General features: G+C 43.0%; 1 protein-coding gene across 1 annotated transcript in view; it reads right to left on the reverse strand.

Annotated features, from left to right (window-relative positions):
• Positions 1 to 21160, reverse strand: part of pcloa (piccolo presynaptic cytomatrix protein a) — a 55601-nt gene that overhangs the window by 18986 nt on the left and 15455 nt on the right. The window contains exons 4-10 of the mRNA XM_030046428.1: positions 13771 to 15960; positions 8835 to 12915; positions 6947 to 8487; positions 2812 to 4879; positions 1158 to 1205; positions 356 to 438; positions 17 to 92 (exon numbers count right to left, since the gene is read on the reverse strand). Of these exons, the coding sequence (XP_029902288.1) occupies positions 17 to 92; positions 356 to 438; positions 1158 to 1205; positions 2812 to 4879; positions 6947 to 8487; positions 8835 to 12915; positions 13771 to 15960 (10087 nt within the window). The remainder of the gene's footprint in view (positions 1 to 16; positions 93 to 355; positions 439 to 1157; positions 1206 to 2811; positions 4880 to 6946; positions 8488 to 8834; positions 12916 to 13770; positions 15961 to 21160) is intronic.

The following is a 21160-nucleotide window of genomic DNA, read 5'->3' on the forward strand; positions in this document are numbered from 1 at the left end:
CTTGTGGTGCATTTACCTGAGACACTGCGGTCTTTTGGATCCCTCTGCAGTTTGACTCTGAGGTGAGGGAAGGGGTAGTATGGGCCTTTCCCCTGTGGCACACACACAGGTGAGATTTTATGTAAGCACAAGATAAACTAATACCAGTAATTATGGATAGCTTTCACTACTGTGTATGCAAGTGTTCATACGGCATCTGTTGCCTGATGACCATGTGAGTGGATGTGGGTGAATGTGTTCTTTTATTCCTTGTATAGTGGTGGCACACTTGTGAGCTTGACTACAGTGTGTGTGTGTGTGTGTGTGTGTGTGTGTGTGTGTGTGTAAGCATGCATGCGTGTGTTTCCTGCGTCACCTGTCTCCTCTCTTGTCCGTTTTCTGACCGTCCGTCTCTAGGTTTATCAAACCAATCTGTCTCTTCTCGTCTGAGGTGGTAGGCTTCAGGAACAAAAACAAGCGTCACTTCAGAGCCAATCTGAAAATCTGTCCTTCATTACCCTACACTACCACAGGGAACTTGTTTCTTAAATTCACTGGAAGGTGAATACATGCTGTTAATGGGAAATCCATTTGTGAAAGAATAATATTAATTTGTTATTGGGATAAAGGGAGAGGTGTGGGGAAAATTAAAGGGCCACGAAAAGTGTTGGATTAATATTTTGCTTTCTTGTCAAAGGGTAAAAAGGATGCCAAGCAACACAATAATATTATATTAATATTGTTATTGTAGCATAAGCAGCAAAAATAATACAGTTTGAGTGAGAGTGAACAAAATACATAGTATTTGGAGCCTGTAGTGTGGTGCTTTTATTATGAATGTAAATGTTGGGTATATATTTTTCATTATAATGCCAATTGTTATGAATGTGCATGTGCTCCCTGCAAACTGTATAAGATGTGTAGCTTTGGATGTGACAGCCTTGCAGTTTAAAATCAGCTATGCTTGTTGTTTCACTGAAGATTCATGATTCAGTTAGATAGTCATTCTGGAGACATTTGTTTTGAGGATGGCAAATCCAAGCAGTCACTATTCAGCAGCAGCTGATTACCTTCAACTTCCCCAACATTTAGTCATTTTATGGAGATGTGCATTTGACTTCTGGTGCAGGTTAAAATGTTAGCTTATGGATGATTGGAGAATTGAACCAATACTCTACCAGTGGTTGCATCGTCTCTGTTCAAAGCCATCAGGGAATCACTTAGGGCTGGAACCAAGGCACATGGATTTACATTGTGTAATAATGGGACCCATATGTTGCTATCAACATGTCACAGAATGTAATTCAAAACAACTCAGAACTGGGACTTCTAAACCACAGAAATTTATATTGCCATCTTTCTGAGAGCCTAAAGTTTGAGACTGGAAAAACTGATAGAAGTTTCACCCCTTTTATGACAGCACTGCCCTCTCCTCAGCTCAGAAATTTCCCAGTTCCATGCTGTTTTGATAAAATACTTGAATTATCGTGTATGGACAAGAAACTCAATAATTAAAATTATTGTGGCTGTAATAATAAGCACTATAAATATACATAAGGTTGACTTTTTGATTTGTTTTTAATCTATGGGCATTAGTGATAGTAGTACTAGTAGTAGTCATACTATAGGATGTATCCTGTGTATTTGGTGAGACATTAATGCTTACAGATCTTACAGAAAACACTACAGAAAGATTAAGGGAGAAGGCAGACATGAGTGCCATGCAACATGGAAGTCACTGATGTAATGCAATACGCACATGCAAGTACACAAGACATGCAAGTTAAGGTTTCATATTTATTTCACATAAATTGGTGTTGCAGTCAAATAACATGCATTTAAAACATAAAACACAAGAGTCCTGTATTATCTGCAAATTCTTAGCATGCTGTATGACGCACTAAACTCATTATGCTCATTACCTCTGATTATGCAATTATAATGAGATTACTCAATGACTTAATTCATCATGACAAATACTGTACATTTAAATACAAAAAATATATATTTATTAAGTTAAGTAACAACACAAAATATACCAACAAATCAGCTATCCTAGACCAACTACCCTAAAATATTATACATCTATATATTGACTAAATCGACATTTTTCAAGTTGGGGAGGCACTTTTTTCAGGGTATCACTTATGACAAAAAAAGCATTTTCTTTGCAAAATCTGACCTGAGTTTTGAAGCTGGATTATTCTGCTATTGTGGCTCAAGCCTCATGTGCTTAACAAGCAGGATTTGAAATACTATGGAAATCTTCTTTAAGACTTAAAGGACAAAGCTTCATTTTTCAAGTGGCAGTGTTGAAATTGTTACAGATGACAGCATGCTCTAAATAAAATGCAGGCTGTCACAAGACAGATACTGCTATTCTAGGAGGAAAACCTCCCACACAATGTAGCTGTAGGAGACAGATACTGTATGGTGTCATGCAATAACATTATATAGGAAAAAGTTACACAATATTTGGAAAGCAGACTGAGACACAGTGCATGCATAAAGATACATTCAAGCAAACCCAAACAAAAAGACAGCATGCAAATACAAAGACATCCAAAGCATGCAAACCAAAACTCAACAATTAAATCAAATATGCTGACAGACAGAATATAGAAGAAGACATTGGCTACATTCATTGAGATACATAGATAAATATGAAATCAAAAAAGACAATAGACACATGCAAACATTCGATTAATACACAACAGCTAAATAAGATAAACATTAGTACCGAGTGCAAGCAAGAAGTACCATATTCAAACAGTCCCAAAGATGAAACATTAAATATGAAAAGCGTGACAGAGTGAGAAGTCTGTTTTTTACCTTCACTGTCTGACATTGTGCCCTGAAGGTCATCTAGCAGTGCATAGCTCCTACCCCTTGTCGGCTCCTCCCTGATATGAGGTTGTTGCTGAGAGTCCTGTAATGATAGGCAGGAACCAAACTGGTCCCTTGAATCAGCTGAGATGGGTGGCAGAGGTCCTGCTGATGCCCGGGCCATGCCCATAGGCTGCCCAACGGGACTCAGTGGACTCTCCTCCTCTGAGTTCTGGGCCACTATAGGGATTCTGCCACGCCCACTTTGCACAATAGGCAAGCTGGTGGGTTTGGTGCGACCAGAGGGTGTTTGGTAGCTTGACCCTTCCCCAGATGCTTCACCGTCCCCCTTAAGCCTCAGGGATGAGCTGGAAGGGTCTCTTTTGATGGACAGGTCCAGGCCATAACAAGAGGTGGGCCTCGATGAGGGTCTAGAGCGGCTACCACTAGGATAGGCAGAGTCCAAGCCCAAGCTCTGGCCAAGATTTAGTGAACCAGCTAAGTTGGCGCCCAAGGTGGAACCAAGGTATTTTTGCTGCTCTGCAATATTCTTCCGTAGGCCGAAGGTAATCTCATCCTGCATAAGCCGGCTGGATCTTGGGGATCCACTACTAGACCCTAGATAGCTGGTATAGTCTGTCTCCAAACCTCTGGTGTCTGTAATAGAAGAATATTTCGAGATCTTAGGGTCTATTAGTGGAGTCTTGTGTTTTTGATACAGCATGGATGCAGGGAGTTGCTTAGCTGCTTGCTTCTCTAGAGTAAGTCGACTGATGCTGTACTTCTCTGACTTTGGGTACTGTCTTTGGGAGTAACTAGAGATACCAGTGCTAGGTGTATAGTAATGATGGGAGAGACCTGTCAGTTGTTCTAAGCTTTCTGTCCCAGCCGTACTTCTCCTAAACTCTTGCTTCAGCTGTTGCTTCAGGAGCTTCAGTTCGTATGGCTCCTCCATTGAATCCTCCTCGTCAGGGGTCTTCCCATAAGAATGAAGTCTGGATGTGGAGCCCAGGTAGTCAGTGGACCCTAGATCTGCAGCACTTCTGCGCAACAGCTTCTCTGCCTTGGCTAGCTCTCTCTCAGCAAGGCTATAGGATGAAGACAGACCTGTAGAGCCCTTGGCCAGCTCTGCAGCATCTTCCAGCAACATGTAACTTCGGGGTGTGTGGTGGTCGACATCTGTGTAATAGGAATCAGACACAGTTGACATGGGGCTACCTGCAATACTTCCCCCTTCCAAGGCTCGGAGGTCTAAGTGGTTACCATATTTATCATACTTGACACCCAGATAGGCAGATGATGTGGGATCAGGTTGACGACTGATGACATCATATTTGGTGGCATCCAACTCTGAGAGAAGGGCTGCTTGTCTAGCTGCCTTCTGCTGGAGCAGGAGCATCTGATGGTAGCTCTGCTGCTGAGAACTAGTAAGTGAGGGGACAGACGAGTAGATAGATTGAGACTGGTAGGACTGTGGGGTCTGGTAGAGAGATTGCTGGTATTGGCTTTGAGGGTACTGGTATTGAGAGTATTTCCCATACTCGTGCTTGGTTTGAGGTGGGACAAAATCATCCAGTTCTGACTGTGGTGCTGTCCTGGGTCGTTCAAGACCATGACCTCCCATCTCCTCATCTTCACCTCCTCCGTGACTACCTCTTGTCTCCCGGATGTTACTGACTTCACTGTCTGACATGTAGTCTCTGTCCTCAGCCACACTCTGCAAGTAGGCCCTTTCCCTCTTCTCCCTCTCCTTTAGTAGAGCATCCTTTCTGCGGTTAATGCCCATCTCCAAGTACCTGAGCTTGGCATCAATCTCTTTCTCCTCTTCATCAAGCTCTGCCTGTTTTTTGCGTAGCTTGGAGGATTCACGCTCCACCAAATCCAACTCCCGATCAATGTCTTGTAGGATTTTTGCACGTGCCATGTTAGAATTGCGGCACATTCTCCGTCGGGCAGAACCAGTGCTATATGCTGTCTGGCCACTGGCAGTTGACTCATCCTCTGAGGGTGGATTGGGAAGAGTCCTCTTCACCTTCTTTTGAGTACCTGTGGGTGTGCCACCTGAGCCTTTTCCCTGTGGACAAAAAAATGAACAAAAACCTGTGATAAGGACTATAAGACTTCAGCAGCCTTCTTTTTCCCCACAGGAATGAATTAGCTGGATATACAGTCTCTGCAGAACTTGAAAAATGACTTTCTCTGAACCTAATTACACTGATTAAATTAACTTGAGAAAACTGCTAAATCCTGCATGATTTCAATTATATAATCAAATTAACAAGTGGCAAAAATAGAGGGAAAGTGCATCAATTCTTGTGTCTCTACACCTTAATTATACTAAGTTATGATTAAAACATGATGTATATGACTGCATATAATCTTATTGGAAAACAGTTTATTTATCAGTCTTTTTACTTCCCAGTAAGAAATGTATTCCTGCCCATAAATGTTACATACTCACTAAATTGTACCTTCTTAAGTGCAGTCTCAAAAGAAGCAATTTATTCATATTAAGCTTTTGGATTCTGACAGCTCAATATTTTCTTGCAAGCTCAGCTTTTTGCCCAACATTTTATGTATGTATGAGGTTCTCAACAGTGAATTGCTCACGCAGAAAACTGACTTCTATACCCTATGAGGGCCAGAAGCAAAATAAGAAGCCTAACTGGGTATGCATAACCTATGAATAACTCTTTCATTTTTTTATTATTATTTTTTATTTCTTGTATGTTCCCTTGTATATCTGCAACCCCAAATCAATTTAAAACTCACATTTTGCTTGAAGTGTTGCTCATATTGCATAATATGGCAGAAATGCATGAACTTTAAACTGGAATAATGCAGAATATAAGCTTTCATATAACTTTCTCTCATGAACATTTGAGCCTAACTTATTGCTGCCTCCATGAACCAGAAACGGCAAGGTTTGTCACACCCCTTAGCATAGGTCATAACATACATTTTCATGGAGAATAAATTTAAATATAATTGAATGTATAATAATTTATATAATATAAAATATGATTTGGTTTAATTTAGTTTAGTTATATATAGTGATGCAGTTATCACAGCATGTATTAATTAGCACATACACTTCAAATGTTATTATATTTACAAAGCACTGAAACATTACCCTAAAGGACAATGTATCAACAGGTGAAATTTTAATTTGCTTGGATTGAAAGAAAAATACTACAGCATATTAAAGCACAGCAATACCTGGTCTAACCTGAAATGAAAAACACCATGTTGAAATAGGGAGAAATGAAAATAAATTAAGCTGTTAAGTTCAATAAATTGAGTTCCATCAGTGCCACAAGCTATGGCTTACAAGGAAGCTAAATGTAAATAAATGCCCTTAACGGTGGCAGTGTGTTGGTAATAGTGTGCTATGAGTAGATCATATTAATTTAGAAAGTGAGCTGTAAAATGCTGTAAAACTTTAGGCTTCGATAATAAACCATAGAGAAAGAAAACTGCCTTGCAACATAGTATTATAATAATATATTATATATCATTGAGAATTTCCTATAACTTGAATTCCTCTCCTATAATAAACCATATTCATTTTGTTAGGCATATTATTAAAGGACCATAATAATAATTTTGAATGTTTGTCCCCTTCACTACAATTTACCCACATTTTAACTGCAACAATCCATTCTGCAAATCATGTAATCAGAATCCCTTGATTTTCAAATATGAATTTTCTCTTGAAACACCCACCTTATAATGTTCTACGTTGTAGTTAATAAAGCTGTCACCATTTATAAACCACTGAACTCATAATTGATTTCACTCAGCCTAATTTCAAGTCAGCAAAACACAACAGTAGTGCTGCTTTTATGAAAAGTTATCAAACCAATGGCTGGAAAAAAGTAGGAAAAAAGGTAAAAAAAAAAAAAAAAAAAAAAAAAAAATTACATCATTCTTCTAAAACAGACTGCTTGTTTTGTGAGAAGATTTGCAGAACAATGCCAACCATGCAGAATAACTGGCATGGTGCTTTAATCAATAAGGAAAGGTGAAATATAAATTATGCCCTCATTTTTCTAGACAAAACAAAGACAGTAGTGTATTATATGCCAGTGTTTTTGTCCTTATATTTTTTGTCTATTTGAGTAGTACCATTAATACTTACAGTGTAGCTATCACCATACTGTGTACCAGATGATGCCCTTTCTTCTCCTGTTGGACTCATGGGCTTAGGGTCAGACATGGATCTCTGCATGGCCTTTGGTCCCCTAGGACTTGCTGGAGAAGCTTTGGATGGTTCGGTACTTCCTCTTAGTTTTTGTGGGCTTGTATCACCCAATGATTTCTCATAGGACACAAACTCAAGGGATTTGCTGGGGGATATACAGGGAGATATAGGTGAATAGAGAACTTTAGGGGATTTAGGAGGGGCTTGTAGTGTGGAGGAGTCAGCTTGGAGGTTGGGGGACTGGCCTATTTCTAAGGGGGTAGGTCGTTTTTTCGGTGAGGTTCTTTCAGAGTCAGACAGCTCCATCCTGGTGTCCATTCTTATGTTACCCTCTGTATCAGTCTGTATAGAGATCTCTGTGTGGGCTTGAAGAGACATCTCTGACTGCCCACTCCTATCCCCCCTTGCAGTGCGCGGTCTGCTTCGTCTGCCTCTGGTCTGAACTTCCCACTCATCTTGATCTTCATCATCAGTCTGCACACAACTATCAACACTCTTTTTAGCACTTCTCTTCTTCCTTCCTGATGTGTAAGCTTTGCTGACTGCATCATCCTCCTCATCTGTCTGGCACCCACTATCTGTAATCTTTCGGGCTAGCACTGTGCCATCAGGACCTAGAACGAGAGCCTCCTGTGGTCCATGCCCTGGGATGTCTCCACCTGGGTACATCTGTCGAAGCTTTTGCTCCTCTAGTTGCACACGAAGCTGTTCTTGGAGCCTCTGAATCTGCTCAAGCTGCTGCTGCTGCTGGGCATAGGTCTCTTTTTGCATCATAAGGTGAGCCTGTCTCTCTTCCTCTTGCTGGGCAAGGATCTGCTGTTTCATAGCCTGTAGTTCCTCCAGCTCCTTCTGTACAAGGAGCTGCTCCTGCTCACGAAAACGTTGTATCTCCTGCCGCTCCCACTCTAACTCCTCAGCCAGGCGCTGCTGCTTGAGCTTCTCCATCTCTAGCCTCTCACGCTCTGCCTGATATTGACCATCGGGAACCATGGGTGAGGACAGAGCCTCCAGTGAGGCAGCTATGGCCTCCAGTGATGCATCAGTATACGTGTCAAGGGATAATGAAGTTGTTGTAGTGGTGACAGCATCAGCTGCAGTGGTGCCCTCCTTTGAGATCTCCAGATTGAGTGGGGAATCACCTTGCTCTCCTGTGGCAGTAGTGGAGATGGTGGAGAGGAAACTATGGGACCGTGTAAGTGGCAAATTCTGGAGGTTGGACAGGGATGGCATGGTGTCACTGGTATGCATACCCGAGAAAGCGTTGTATGTAGTACTAAAGATGGACCCAGGTTGGGTGGTAATGGCGTATGTGGATGGTACTGGTGCTGCGACAGAAGAATACACCACTCCATTTGATGACCTTAAGACACTGCTTGTGCCAAAGAGTGTACCAACAGCACCTGTGACTCTGGCATGGGAATATGGTGGAATTGTCATTCCTGCATATGCCCCTTTTTTGGAGTAGTCCACAGCTTCACCTGTCAACAGTCAAAAATATCAGTTCAGTCGAAATAAAGACAACCTTAATGTTGAAGTAGACAGCAAGCCATGCTTCATCCCAATTATAAAAACGGCAAAAGAGGGAGAAAAAAAATCCAAAATCCAGAAGTGCGACAAGCCCAAACACGTAAAAGCATGCAGGCACATGCAAAAATATCATCAAACAAAAAACAAAGAAAACTGAATCTCCATGCAAATCAGGATGATAAAGAATAAAACAAAATTTAAAAAATAAAACAAATATGCCACATATATTAGCCATGAATGAGTGGAGGCAGCTCGAAGTGACATTTCAGTGAGAGGTCTGCAATGTCGCTGCACTGACCTGCATCGGAAATCTTAGTTGAGGTAAGATCTACTGCACCCTCTGTGGTGCCATTGAAATCATAGCTGTTCTTGCTTTTGTAGAAGAAGAGCCCAGCCTCTGCTAGATTAGTGTCAGACATTGATGGTTTGATTCCACCGAAGCCTCTCATGCCATAGGGTGAGCGGTCATACTGGTAATGGTCATCTCGATACCCAAAACGGTCTTCAGGCAGAGGTGTGGTAGGCTGCTGAGTGGTGCAGCTTCCTGCGAATGGGAGTTTGTACACAACATCACAGCAAACTGCTCTTTTCCCCGCGGTTAGATCTACAGGTTTGCCATCATCCTCTGTGATCACAGTTGTGACCACTTCTGAAGAAACAGCATCCACTGACACAACAGTATTAAATGGTTTTGTTGTGCTAAGGTCCATGGCCCCTGCCACTGTAGTTGTAACTGTAGTTAATCCATTGGCCACACAACCTGGGACAGGAGAGGGGGCAATTGTGACTGGAGGGGTCTGGAAAGTTCCTAAACCTGTGCTTGATCCAACTGAGAGGTTGATGGGAATTTCTGCATTGGCATTAGTGGAGGGCTGAGAATCAATTGGGCGATAGATAATTTGTGAAACAGGCTCAAATGCTTTGTTTTTTGTTAACTGAAGGGGCAATGAAGATGCTTGTGAAGTGTCTACACTGTCATATCGCTGGATAGTAGCAGCACAGGTCACAATGGTGATGCTATCAGTAACTATGGAAACGGTGGAAGATTCAGCACTGAGGTTGACCACAGGTGACTGCACTGCACTGGTCTGACGACTACTGGTGTCAGTTACAAAGGACTGTTGCCTTGAATCTGGGCCAGCAGACAAATCCACACCTTTCATGTCTGATTCTGGGTCAGCCTTCATAGTCCTAAGATCTACTACCTCACCAGGTTGGTAGGCCTGACCATTCTGTGCTGGCAGTTGTGATTTGGATTTCTCGACTGAGACTGGAACACCATTTGCTCTTGGAGTTGGCATTGGTGGTGGTGTCCTTTCATGTACGACAGAGACAGTGGTTCTTTGAACTTCTGTTGTGACCAATTGAGAGACGAGGTTAGGTGTAACCACAGGTTGCTGTGCTGAGGCTGATATAGCTTCAATAATATGACAAGAACTTGACACATGTTTTTCTGGGCCACAAATCTCTTGACTTTCTATAGACTCAGTGACTCGTGTATATGCCAGAGGCACCCTGGTTGTTTGTGGTGGGGGTATTTGTTGGTGTTGTTGTGGGTATGATTGAGGTTGAGGCAAAGGAGATGCTGGATCAGGACTAGTGGGGGCTTGGGTTGAGACACCCTCTACAGGAGAGCTGGGCTGAGATGGCAGTGTGATGACCACATAGGTGTCACGAAGATTACTGGCATATCTTGGTGAAGATGGAGACTTTGGTGAGGAGTGAAACTGTTTGCTTTCAGAAGAGGGACTCAGATTCAGAGCTACGTCAGCAGGACCTGTGGCAAGCACAGTGGGTCTTGGTGGTTGCGGGACATGGGCAGGTGAAGATGGCTGGGAGCCAGGTTTTGGTGCAATTGGTGGTTTCATACCATCTCCTGGTCTCTGGCTATATCCCATGCCAGCTGGAATGGATGGTTTTGGAGGAACTGGAGGAGGAACATGAGGTTTGTATGTTGGTGCAACTGGCTTTGCAGAAGGTGCTTGGGCTGTAGTCAAAGCCAATGGTTCTGGCCTTACTGGAGTTGCTGAAGCCTGAGGTGGAAGTGGTACTGGAGGTTTCCTGGGAAAAACTGTGGGCTTTGGTGGGGTGGGGGGAGGCAATGGAGGTGCGGAAGGTACATCTGCTTTTTCCTGAGAGTTAGCCCTACGTAGGATGTTTGGCTTAGGTGGCACAGGTGGGGCAGTTGACACTAAGCTGGGTATAGTGGGTGTGTACTGGGGGACAGTTGGCAAAGGTGATACACTGACAACCGCAGAGGCTGATGGTCTGGGGGTTGCATTGGATAAATCCACAACATTAGACTGGGATGCTGCAGTGGTGGTCTGAGGTTGTTGGTGTGATGTGGATGGAGGAACCTCACAAACAACTGCCACAGGTTCAGTATCCACAGCTGATGTTACTGCTGGTGTGTCTGAAGAAACAGTTGTCTCTTTTTCTACCTTTTTATTCACACTCACTTCCTCATCAGAAGACAACTCTCCTGAAGAGCACTGGGTCACTTTTAAGTCTGGAATGGGGTGGAGTGCCCTTCTAGATGATGTGACCTCCACCTCTGGCTCCTGTTGTGTTGGACTCGTTCCAGGAGTCAGAACTCTCTTCATGAGCTCTTCATAGGCAGCTTCAGCATCCAGCAGTGGCTTCCCATCCTTGCCTAGTGTTACTGTACTGCTTTTGGAAACAGTACTCTCAGCAGGTTGCAACACAATTTTTGGTTGGGTACTTTCTTTTACTGGCTGCATCTTTTGATACTCTTGCTCCAGCTGCATGAACTCTTTCCTCTTCTTTATCATGTCTTCATATACTTCATCTGGTGACCTCAGCTTTTTGGGCTGAACAGGAACAGTGATCTTCCCTGGATCCTCAAACTCGCCTTTTGAACTATCGATAAGGGACTCGTAGGCATAGTCCTCAATAAGCATGCCTCCATATAGTGACTCTTTCTCTGGTTGGATCTCATCTTTCTCAACTGTTGGAGACTTAGCCCTCAGCATTATCTCCTCATAAGCCTCATCAGCAGTTTTGAGAGGTTTTTTCTGTGGTTTGTCAGCATTCTGATCATCAGTTGGGGAGTGAAGAGATACTGATGTAGGTAGTTGATAAGTTTTCTGGACTGCTGCAATCTTTGCGGCATGGATTTCAAACCCTTCAGGCTCTGACTCAATGCTGGGGGAGAAATCAGAGCAAGATGAGCGTCTGATCTCCTCCATTTCAGCCTCTTGCCTCAATTCTTCAGTTGGTGATGCATCTTCAATGGGTGAAAGGTTGCTTGGTGGCGTTTTTGGATGCTCTCGCCTCCTCTGGGCTCGGATCTCTTCTTTGTCTTTCTTAGATTTTTTCCCAGAGCCCTTCTGTTTTTCTTGCTCCCTGAGCAGTTCTTCTTCCTCGCGTAACTCTTCTTCCTCAGAAGAGTCTTCAATAGTGGGCAACATTTGGCCAGGTTGTCTGTGTTTAGCTTTCCTGTGTTGTTTTCCCTCACCAGAGCGGATATGGCTGGGGCTACTACTGTCACTATCTTCATCCAGAGAGGAGAGAGATGTTGGAGATGTTCCAGGAGTGAAGCTGGATGCATGTAGACTCGATGACCCCTCACCTCTCGACCGGTCATCTGGCGAATCTGTGAGGCTTTCCATTTCAAGTTCTCCATCATCATTTGATACACGCATAGGAGTGCTAGTTGCATTGAGTTCCATAGTTCGGAATTTGCGAACTGCGATGCCACTTGTTGGCTCCCCTTCTTTTGGCTCTGGTCCCACCTCCTTCTCTGTCTCAGGTTTATCCAGTGAGGAGCATAACTGCTTGTCATCTTCATCATCTGGGCTTACAGTGCTCTTCTTGAGAAGTCGTCTGGCTTTTCCTGATGTACTTGTCTCCACAGCCTCTGGTTTTTCTACACGTTTCTTCTCTTCCTCTTTGATCTTTCGTCGGATTAAGTTTTCCTCATCAGATGGAGAAGCATCCTCATTTTCACTCATTTCCATGATCTGTTTTCGGATGAAGTCCTCATCATCCCCAGACATAGGGCTTTCTTTTCCAAAACTCTCACTGCTGTCATCCAGTGAGTCTGCCCTAACACCTGTGGGTACAAGGAGTTTTTTCTTTGGGGTACCAGTGGTATCCTTCTTTTCAGGAAGGTCTCTGTCCTCTTCTGAACTGGGAGAATCAGGTGATAGAGGAAGTACCTCTAATTTACGCCTGGTTTTTAGTGTGTCAGTGAGTTTTTCCTCATCATCCTTTGGCTGTGTGCTTGCCTGGGCCTCAAGAATGGGAAGGACTGTACTCTCCAGCTTGGCTAAGTCTGAGGGGCTAGTGGGACTGCTTTCTTTGGCAGCCATTTCTTTTTCTCCAGGCTCTTTCAAGGTCTCCTTCACCTTTTTAGCCTGTTGGAGTGAAATAAAACACAATTACATATTTTTCTTTATATACATATAGGAATAAAATTTTTAAATTATAACCTCAACATCATACTGTTTTCATATATAGAGAGATTCTTGAGCAGAGCAGAGAATGTGTATAGAAATAAGCTTTTTATTTATTTATTTATTTACTTATTTAATTATTTATTATAAAAAATACAGTTATTTGATGTAATGAATTTAAATGTGTTTTTAGACTGGACAAAAAACCTTTATGGATTAATGTATAATTAAGTTAATGTTTAGCTATAACAAACACCTAAACATGATGTACAAAACATATAAAAAGGATTGTGGAGAGCCAAACCTGGGATGTGTTTTTTAACTTCTTTTTGAAGTGATTACTGCTTACATTCATATAAGAACACAATAACAGAACTTGACAATAAAAGATGTCCAGAATTAGGATCATTTACAAGCTGTAACTTATTCTGAATATCCCACTCTTCAAGAATGTATGTGATACATTAGGTTAAACTCCAATCATTAACAATTACATAAACATTAAAACTTCTATTACAATACTGCACATTGTTTATATTATTAATTTAAATATGATAAGTATTTAGCTGAGCCATTTCCAAGCACCATGGAAATGTGACTTTTGTCTGTATGTGCCCCAATGCATTTGTTAAATACAATACAATTATAGCCACTAACAATAAGAGGAGAATCTGATGCATACATCTGATGCTCTATGCATCAGATGTATGGGACTGAGTTATAATCAAACCTATTAAAACCTGTAAACTATAAGCCTAATCTAATAGAATGCCAGACCACTACTTGTGCACTACTTGTGCTACATGCTAGAGTCACCTCTGCGACTGAATCTGCATCAGTGGGCTTTTCCAGAGGATGAGCTTCCGTTTCCTTTTTCTTCTCTGTGTCAGCATTCTCTTCTTTACGGCATTTGTCTTTGTCTTGCTCACTAACTATAGAGCCTGGTATGTCAGGATCTGCTACAGGGACTGAAGCTGCAGACAAACTATTTTCAAAAGCAGTGTCAGATGTTTTATCCCCTTTTGAAATTGTGCCCTCTCCCACATCATTCCCTGCACTTCCTTTTTTAGTACAGACTATGTTTGTCTCTGATACTGAAATAGGTTCCTGTTTGTTGCCAACAACAGGTTGTGACCCATCTTCTTTCTCATTTTTTTCAAGCTTTTCTTCCCTCTCTTTAGTTGTCATTTCTTGCACAGCAGCTTTATCAGGCTGTTTCTCATCACTGCCTCTCAGAGGTAACTCTTCTCTCTCGACTTTTTGTTTAATTTCAGCAATGGTATTTGTCTTTTGTGCTTCATTTTCTGTCTCCATCTGGGTGGGTTTTTGTTCACTTACTTCATCTAGGCCCTGTGCCTCACTAACGATAGGTGAGGATGACACCATTTCTACCCTTTGCTCGGACTTTTTGGCATTGACCTTTTCTTGTTCATTAGCATCAGGAGCTGGGGGAACAGACCTGACCAGTGTATTTTCAGATTTATCATCTACTTTTGGCTCTGCTTCAACCTTTGTATCTACAGGTGTGTGTTTTACCTCTTTCTGTGCTATATTTTCTGCTTGGGCCACAGAATTTTCTTTCTCCTCAGACTGCTTTGGCTCTTTCTGTATCAGTGTTTCTTCTTCAGAAATGTTTGTACTAACTGGGACAGGTAGAGCTGGCTTTCCTGCTCTTTCTGATTCTTTATTCTCAATCAAATGGCCAACATTCTCTGTTTCAGTAGAAGAGAGTACTGGACCTGATTCTGGTTCTTTATCATTAACTTTGTCCGCAAGAGGTTTCTGCTCCTTGGCCTTTTCAAGTATTTTCTCCTCAGGTGCTTCTTCCCCAACTATATTCTTCTTAGTAACTGCCTCATCAGCAAGAGTTGGCTCCTGCGCTTTCTCTGCAGGTTTATCTTCTGCTACATAAGCAAGGTGTTCTACCTTGTTGGCCTCACCCATGTCAACTGGAGCTGTGACAGGCTGTTTTATATCTGTAACTACGGGGGCTCTCTCCTTTACATCTTCTATATCTTTTGGTGGCTCTGCTTGTGATTCTGGCTGGCTCCCATCAGGCTTAGAGACCTCAACTTTGTCAGCAGGGGCTACAGGATCTCCAGCTGAGAGACAAGGAGCATCCTCTGTGGATGCCAGCTTTTCTGTTATTGGTTTTTGGTCTGCCTTCATTCCTGCAGTAGTTTCCATCTTAATGTCAGCGACTATACTTTCTGTTTGAGGTTGTTTCTCCTCTTTTACAATAGAAGCTGAGAGCTCAGGTCTAGCAGAAGGTTGTACAGGAGCTTCCTGTGTGGCTGGTTCAGGGGCTGCAGCAGGTTCTGGCTCAGCCGAATTTGGTGCCACTTCTGGAATCTTTTCTAAAGGTTGCTCTGCTTTCCCATTATCTGTGGGAGGTGCTGAAACACTCTCCTCCACCTTTGCCTCACTCTGAGCAATCTCTGCGTTTGGCTCTGTGGCTCCCTCAATAGGAACTGGCTTCTCATCTAAGCCTTTATCAAGCAATGGCTTTTCTGGCTCACTTTCTGCAGGACAAGCACTGGCAGTTTCACTTTGTGCTTGCTGCTCAACATGTGGTGGATCTGTCTCAGGAACACTCTCAACTACACTTTCTGAAATGGGAGTTTCCTGTGGCTTAGATACAGTCTTGGACACTGATTCATTTACTTCTACCTGTTCATGTTCTTTTGGCTGTGTTGTCCCCTGAGGGTTGTTATCAGAAATAGGGGCACTACCAGCACAAGGGGCAACATTCTCAGCTGGAACTGGGACACTATCAGGTGTTGGGGTGGATGTGGGCACTACCTTGGACTCAGGAGCAGGTGGGGTCACTTCTGCTGCTTCTACCACAGGTTTACTATCTATAGCAGCAGGGGCAGGGGTGGAGGAGGGGGCAGGGGCGGAAGCAGGTGGCTGCTTCTTGGGGGAAGCCATGGCTGGAGGTGGTACGTCTCCCAGCTGGCCCGACATCGCTCTTTGGGTCTGGCAGTTGAGGCAAAGCCATTCTTTCTGTAAGACAAAGACAGTAACAAATTGTTGATTATTAATATGTGTTGTCAAAAAAAATGTTCACAGTAAATAGCACGCAGCAATTCCTCATCAGTAAATAATCAGTTGGCATAGACCTTTTCTAGGTCGATGAGGTGTTTGCTTTGTATTTCATGAAATGACTTCACAACACTGTTCTAGCATGGCTGCACAAAATCATATTAGCAAATGTCTATGTCAATATAAGTCTTGGGCAAAACAAGTGTACTGGGTTTCTACGCAGGTAAAACGTCACTGTGACAAGGAGGCAGTGTATTTTTTTATATTTCAAGGCCGGGTTTCTAAATTTATGGAACTTAAGAGATAGGCCCATCCATAATGCATGGTAATGGGACAGGGTTTTACCAAAGCATGTCAGAAAGGCTTGGGTGGCCTGTGCAGACATCACATGGCACAGACTTAGCTGAGCAACTCTATAGCTTAGTGTGTGTGTGTGTGTGTGTGTGTGTGTGTGTGTGTGTGTGTGTGAGTGTTTATGTGCTTTATGCATATGTCAGTAGGATATATGTAAAACCTTTTTTAACATTCCCCTCCTAATTCAACCATTTACAAACACTAAAAACAAACATTCTGCTTTCTGAACATCTTATTTAGTTGCAGTTAAACTTGGAATCAATGAGGCCTAACACAGGACAATTTAAAACAATGTTTTCATGATGCTATTTTTTCTTTGGGTGAAATCATTTCAACCTATTTGCTGCTTAAAGTCACCTGGGGTGGAGTCTATGCCAAAAATTCTAAAAATAAAACAGAAAACAACGCTGCACCGGGACCAGAAACAAGTATATTGCTGGCACAGCTGTTCTAAGCTGTGATCTTGGAGCTCTGCTAATTTTGTTGAGTCACGGTCATCTTATTATTGTTTTATATTCTCAAGTGCTTACTTAAACACACAGGGCTCAAGAGGTAGATATCAAGGCTGAAGGCCCTGTTGGGGGCTATGATTCAAGTGTTGGAGCCAGTAACAGGGTTTAACATCCAATATTGCTTTACTGTGCCACAGAAAAGGGGACAATAAAAAATGAGGGTAAACATTCAGCACCATGGGATTTTAAAAACCCTAACCCTGCATAGATAACTACAGAAATAAGAAACAGCACTGACTTTGTGAACTTAAGTAAAGAGTTAAGGAGTTAAGCACAAATAATAATGTTTTTTATGAACCAAAACAAATCCATTAAGGGATTCTTTAATACTGTCTTCAAGCCTTTTATGGGTCACTCTCTCTCTCTCTCTCTCTCGTCTCTCTCTCGTCCACACCCACACACACGCACACACACACACACACACACACACCTCCCTACACACACCACTTACACACAAAAGTCTCAGCGGAGGTAATAGTCAGCATGTTTCCATCTAGCATCTACTCTGACGTAAACACCTCATTTCCCACGCGGCCAACTGAGCTTTCCAACGCTCTAACGCTCCTCTGTGACTCCCTCTTATGCATGCCTTTGCTTGGCTTAACAGCAGGGTTTATGCTAAATTCAGCCTTAAGAGATTGCAGCCCTATTAAGCCACCCAGCACAAATAGCTCTGTCTCCCAGTACAGAGCGAGGGGAATAGGGAAGGGGAAGGGGGACATGGATAAAAGAAGCAAGGGAAGGACAGGTAGAAAGAGAAGGAGAATGGGACGGATTGACAGACAGAGAGAGGAGGAGGAATGTAGAGCGAGGGAGGGGAGAGGGTGCATGGCTGGCCATGTCACAGCTGCAAAATCAGGGTAAACAAGGCATGAGCTGCCATGTCACACAGAGCCAGCCACACCTCAGCACCTTCCAAAATGCCCCACATACAGAACAGGCACAAATACCTGCACATACACACCTCACTATATATATATATATATATATATATATATATATATATATAAGACATTTTGAAAGAGTGAATGGTTGATAGTGTGTGGGGAGGTGAGGAGTAAAGCTGAATGAGAAGGTGACTGAAGAAGTGAGGTGATTTTAAAAAGAGGGAGAAGAGAGAAAGAATTAGAAATATAGACACACTGACAGACACAGAGGCCAAAGCTAAAGAATAGGGAACGGAGATGCCACAGAGCCATTTCTCCCTCCATGTCTGAGGTTTGCTGACAGCAGTGAGTTATATTTCCCGACTCAACAGAAATCTGGTTAATCCTCAGACATGATGATAGACACAGCACATGGACGAAGATGTGTATGTGTGCGGGGGTGAATATGCATCCACATGTGCTATCAATATGATCCCTCCCATCCGCTCCCCCAAGGAGGACTTGCAATGGGAGTTTCTCCAGCTTGACTGCTTAATCTATTACACCAGAGAGAGCAGGATGAGAGAGCCAGAGAGGGATGGCTGCTGATAGGAAATGCTGAAAATCCAGCCAGCCACAGTCAACCACAGCCATCTCAGGCCCTGCCATCTCCAAGTGAAAGGCTTTGCTGCCCCGTCACATAGACAAGGTCACACACACACACACACACACACACGCACACACACACACACGCACAAACACACATACAGAGGTCCCACACACAGACTCACAAACCCCTAAGATATGTGGGTATGTGTTAGCACAGTGTGAGCTGAATCACCTCTTCTTAAGTCATTTGGAATGACAGAGACCTCCCTGTCAGAACAGGGATGTTAATTTAAGTCACTGGTGCTAAATGGCCATCTCCTAAGCATTTCCTGCTGATGTGCTTTTCAGCAATCACTCAAAGCACAAAAGGTCATGAAGTCATTAAGTGGTGAAGTGGCTTCCTGGCTTCAGTTAAAGCTGGACGAACTTTGCACAATGGAAGCTCCAAGTGATGTTTGGAAAATTTGAGCATTAATACCCAGAAATCAAGTCATGTGACCAGTCAGTAACCTGCAGACAGCATGCTTGCACTTTGTGTTTATGCTGCTTTGTGATGGCCTTATTCAAAAAGGACACCAAAGGGATGAGAGAGGCAAAAGATCCAACACTAATGAATCCAGCTTTCTCTGGATGAAGTGCTCACTTGCTCCATTTAAAGAGACAGCTTTATTCTTAAGGTTTTATTCATTACTTCCTAAGGGAGGAAAAGATTTCCCACCTGTGTAAATACTCGGCACCAGAATTTAATTTTGGCAGATATGGTGAATCCATGGAATCTCAATTAAAGGGGATGAGACGCTCTTCTCTCTTCTTTGCCGCCCTATTTTGTGATTCATACTCCTAAGGGGGTCTATTTTTACATTAAATTCTTGTGTAGTGCTGCCTTCAAACCAAAGTGAGAGCTTAGAAATGAGTTTTAGAGAGTTATGTGTGCACTGTATGTACCGAAGAGCTGATACAAGGCAGAATCCATAGAGAAGAGGAACTTTGTGACGGTGTTGATGACACACATTCACATCAGTGACTCCTGTTACAGGAGAAGGAAATGACAACATGGACCCCCACAGCCCCAATACACACACACTCAGACACATAAATATGAATTAGTAGGCATCCAAGACGAGTGTTTCAAACTTTCCATCTTCCTCAAACTTCCTCCAAGGACACTAAAACAAGAAAAACTGAAAACCGCAGACTGTAACCAGATATCGCAATGAAATGGGTTGCACCCCTGTTCGGTTGTGTTTCCAATCTCTGGGGAGCTGGAGTGTTGTGAAGGTCGGTGCAGCCCTTTGATTACGAGAAGGGATCCTGCGAGGGTTTTGCCCGTCTAAATTTAGACAGAGCCTGGCACAGAGACAACAGAGAGACAGAGAGAGAGAGAGAGGGGGGAGGAGAAGGAAGGGGAAGCGAGAGGATGAGAGGGAAGAGGGAGATGCTGGAGGAAGAGCAGGGTTATAATAGTGCGGAAGTGAGGATGAGAGGGAAAAGGAAGACAGAGAGGCAGGTGGGGGGAACAGGGGGAGTGCAGAGGATGAGAGAGAGGAAGAGGCATGGTGGAGGGAGATGGGCTGTGAGGGAGAGGCAGCAGGGGAAAAATGGCATGAGGAGGAGGGAGGGGGGAGGGGAGGAGAGAGGACTTGATGGCCATCAGAGGTGACTCAATGCCTGTTCCTGCCAACAAGCTTAACATTACCACCCTCTAAATCTGCAATTCAATCAATGGGAGGTCAGGACAAGCTACACGCCGTGACTGCCAAAAATGATCTTAGAATGTTGCTGAGGACAGACTGATATGTCGATGGACATCACACACGCACACACACACACAAATTTATATAGATGGATGGATGGATAGATAGAGATAGAGATAGAGATAGAGCTATATACATATAAATCCCTGAGTGAGCAAACCACATGCTTTTGCTTCTATTGAGTCTTGGTCTCATATGATCCTGTCACATGATCCATCCTGGCAACACTGAAGTCCAGATGTATTGAATACCACATGACTCGACGTAAACCAATATTTCAACAGACCACCAACATGATTTGGAGCTTCCAGTTACAACGCCTGACCAGATGAACGGGAAAAACTCATCGGGAGCAAGTTTTAAGGTGCAGTGGGAAAAAAATTCCAAAGTTGCTCGCATTAGCTAGCTTAGCATTACAATGGCTGATACTGAAGCTGAGGGCATGTCTCCAGCTCTGCTTTGACAGCCGATAAATTTACACATATGTAAAATAGATTAAGTCGATAAAACATGTAACGCATTCACCTTGTGGTATTTCGGTTGTCTTAATTTAACATATTTAATGGATGATATTATTGGCAATCAGGAACCAGAACCCCTATTCATTTTCATCGTAGCCAAAAATACATGAATGAATAAATAAAGCAATCGGATGTGTCCTGGAAGGCCCGGTCACTTCGTCAGTCTGCAAGATCACTGAATGACCAGTGTTTTGCAGTGGTGCTCAATTCACCTGCTGGTGACAAAGCAGTTGTCAGAATGAAAGTTGGGACGTTACTGCCCTTTTCTCATTGAGGAGGGATGCTGAGTGGCCAATTTAATTATAATGCACTAGACTGTAAGCGGAACAGCACCGCATCAGCTCCTCTGCAAGCCAAAAAAGATCTCCTGCCTCATAAATGTCCTGCTGTTATAGATGTTCACATCTCAGCTTCAGCGTACTGTAAGCAGCCTTTCAAGGGATTCATGCTCATGTGTTGATGTAATACTCGTTTTAATCATGGAAATAAATGTTATATGAGCAGCGGTGGCTTCAAAGTTCGAGGACTGGGCTTGAGACCAGCAG

Source organism: Myripristis murdjan, chromosome 23 (assembly GCF_902150065.1).
Source record: "Myripristis murdjan chromosome 23, fMyrMur1.1, whole genome shotgun sequence".
Classification (NCBI taxonomy): domain Eukaryota; kingdom Metazoa; phylum Chordata; class Actinopteri; order Holocentriformes; family Holocentridae; genus Myripristis; species Myripristis murdjan.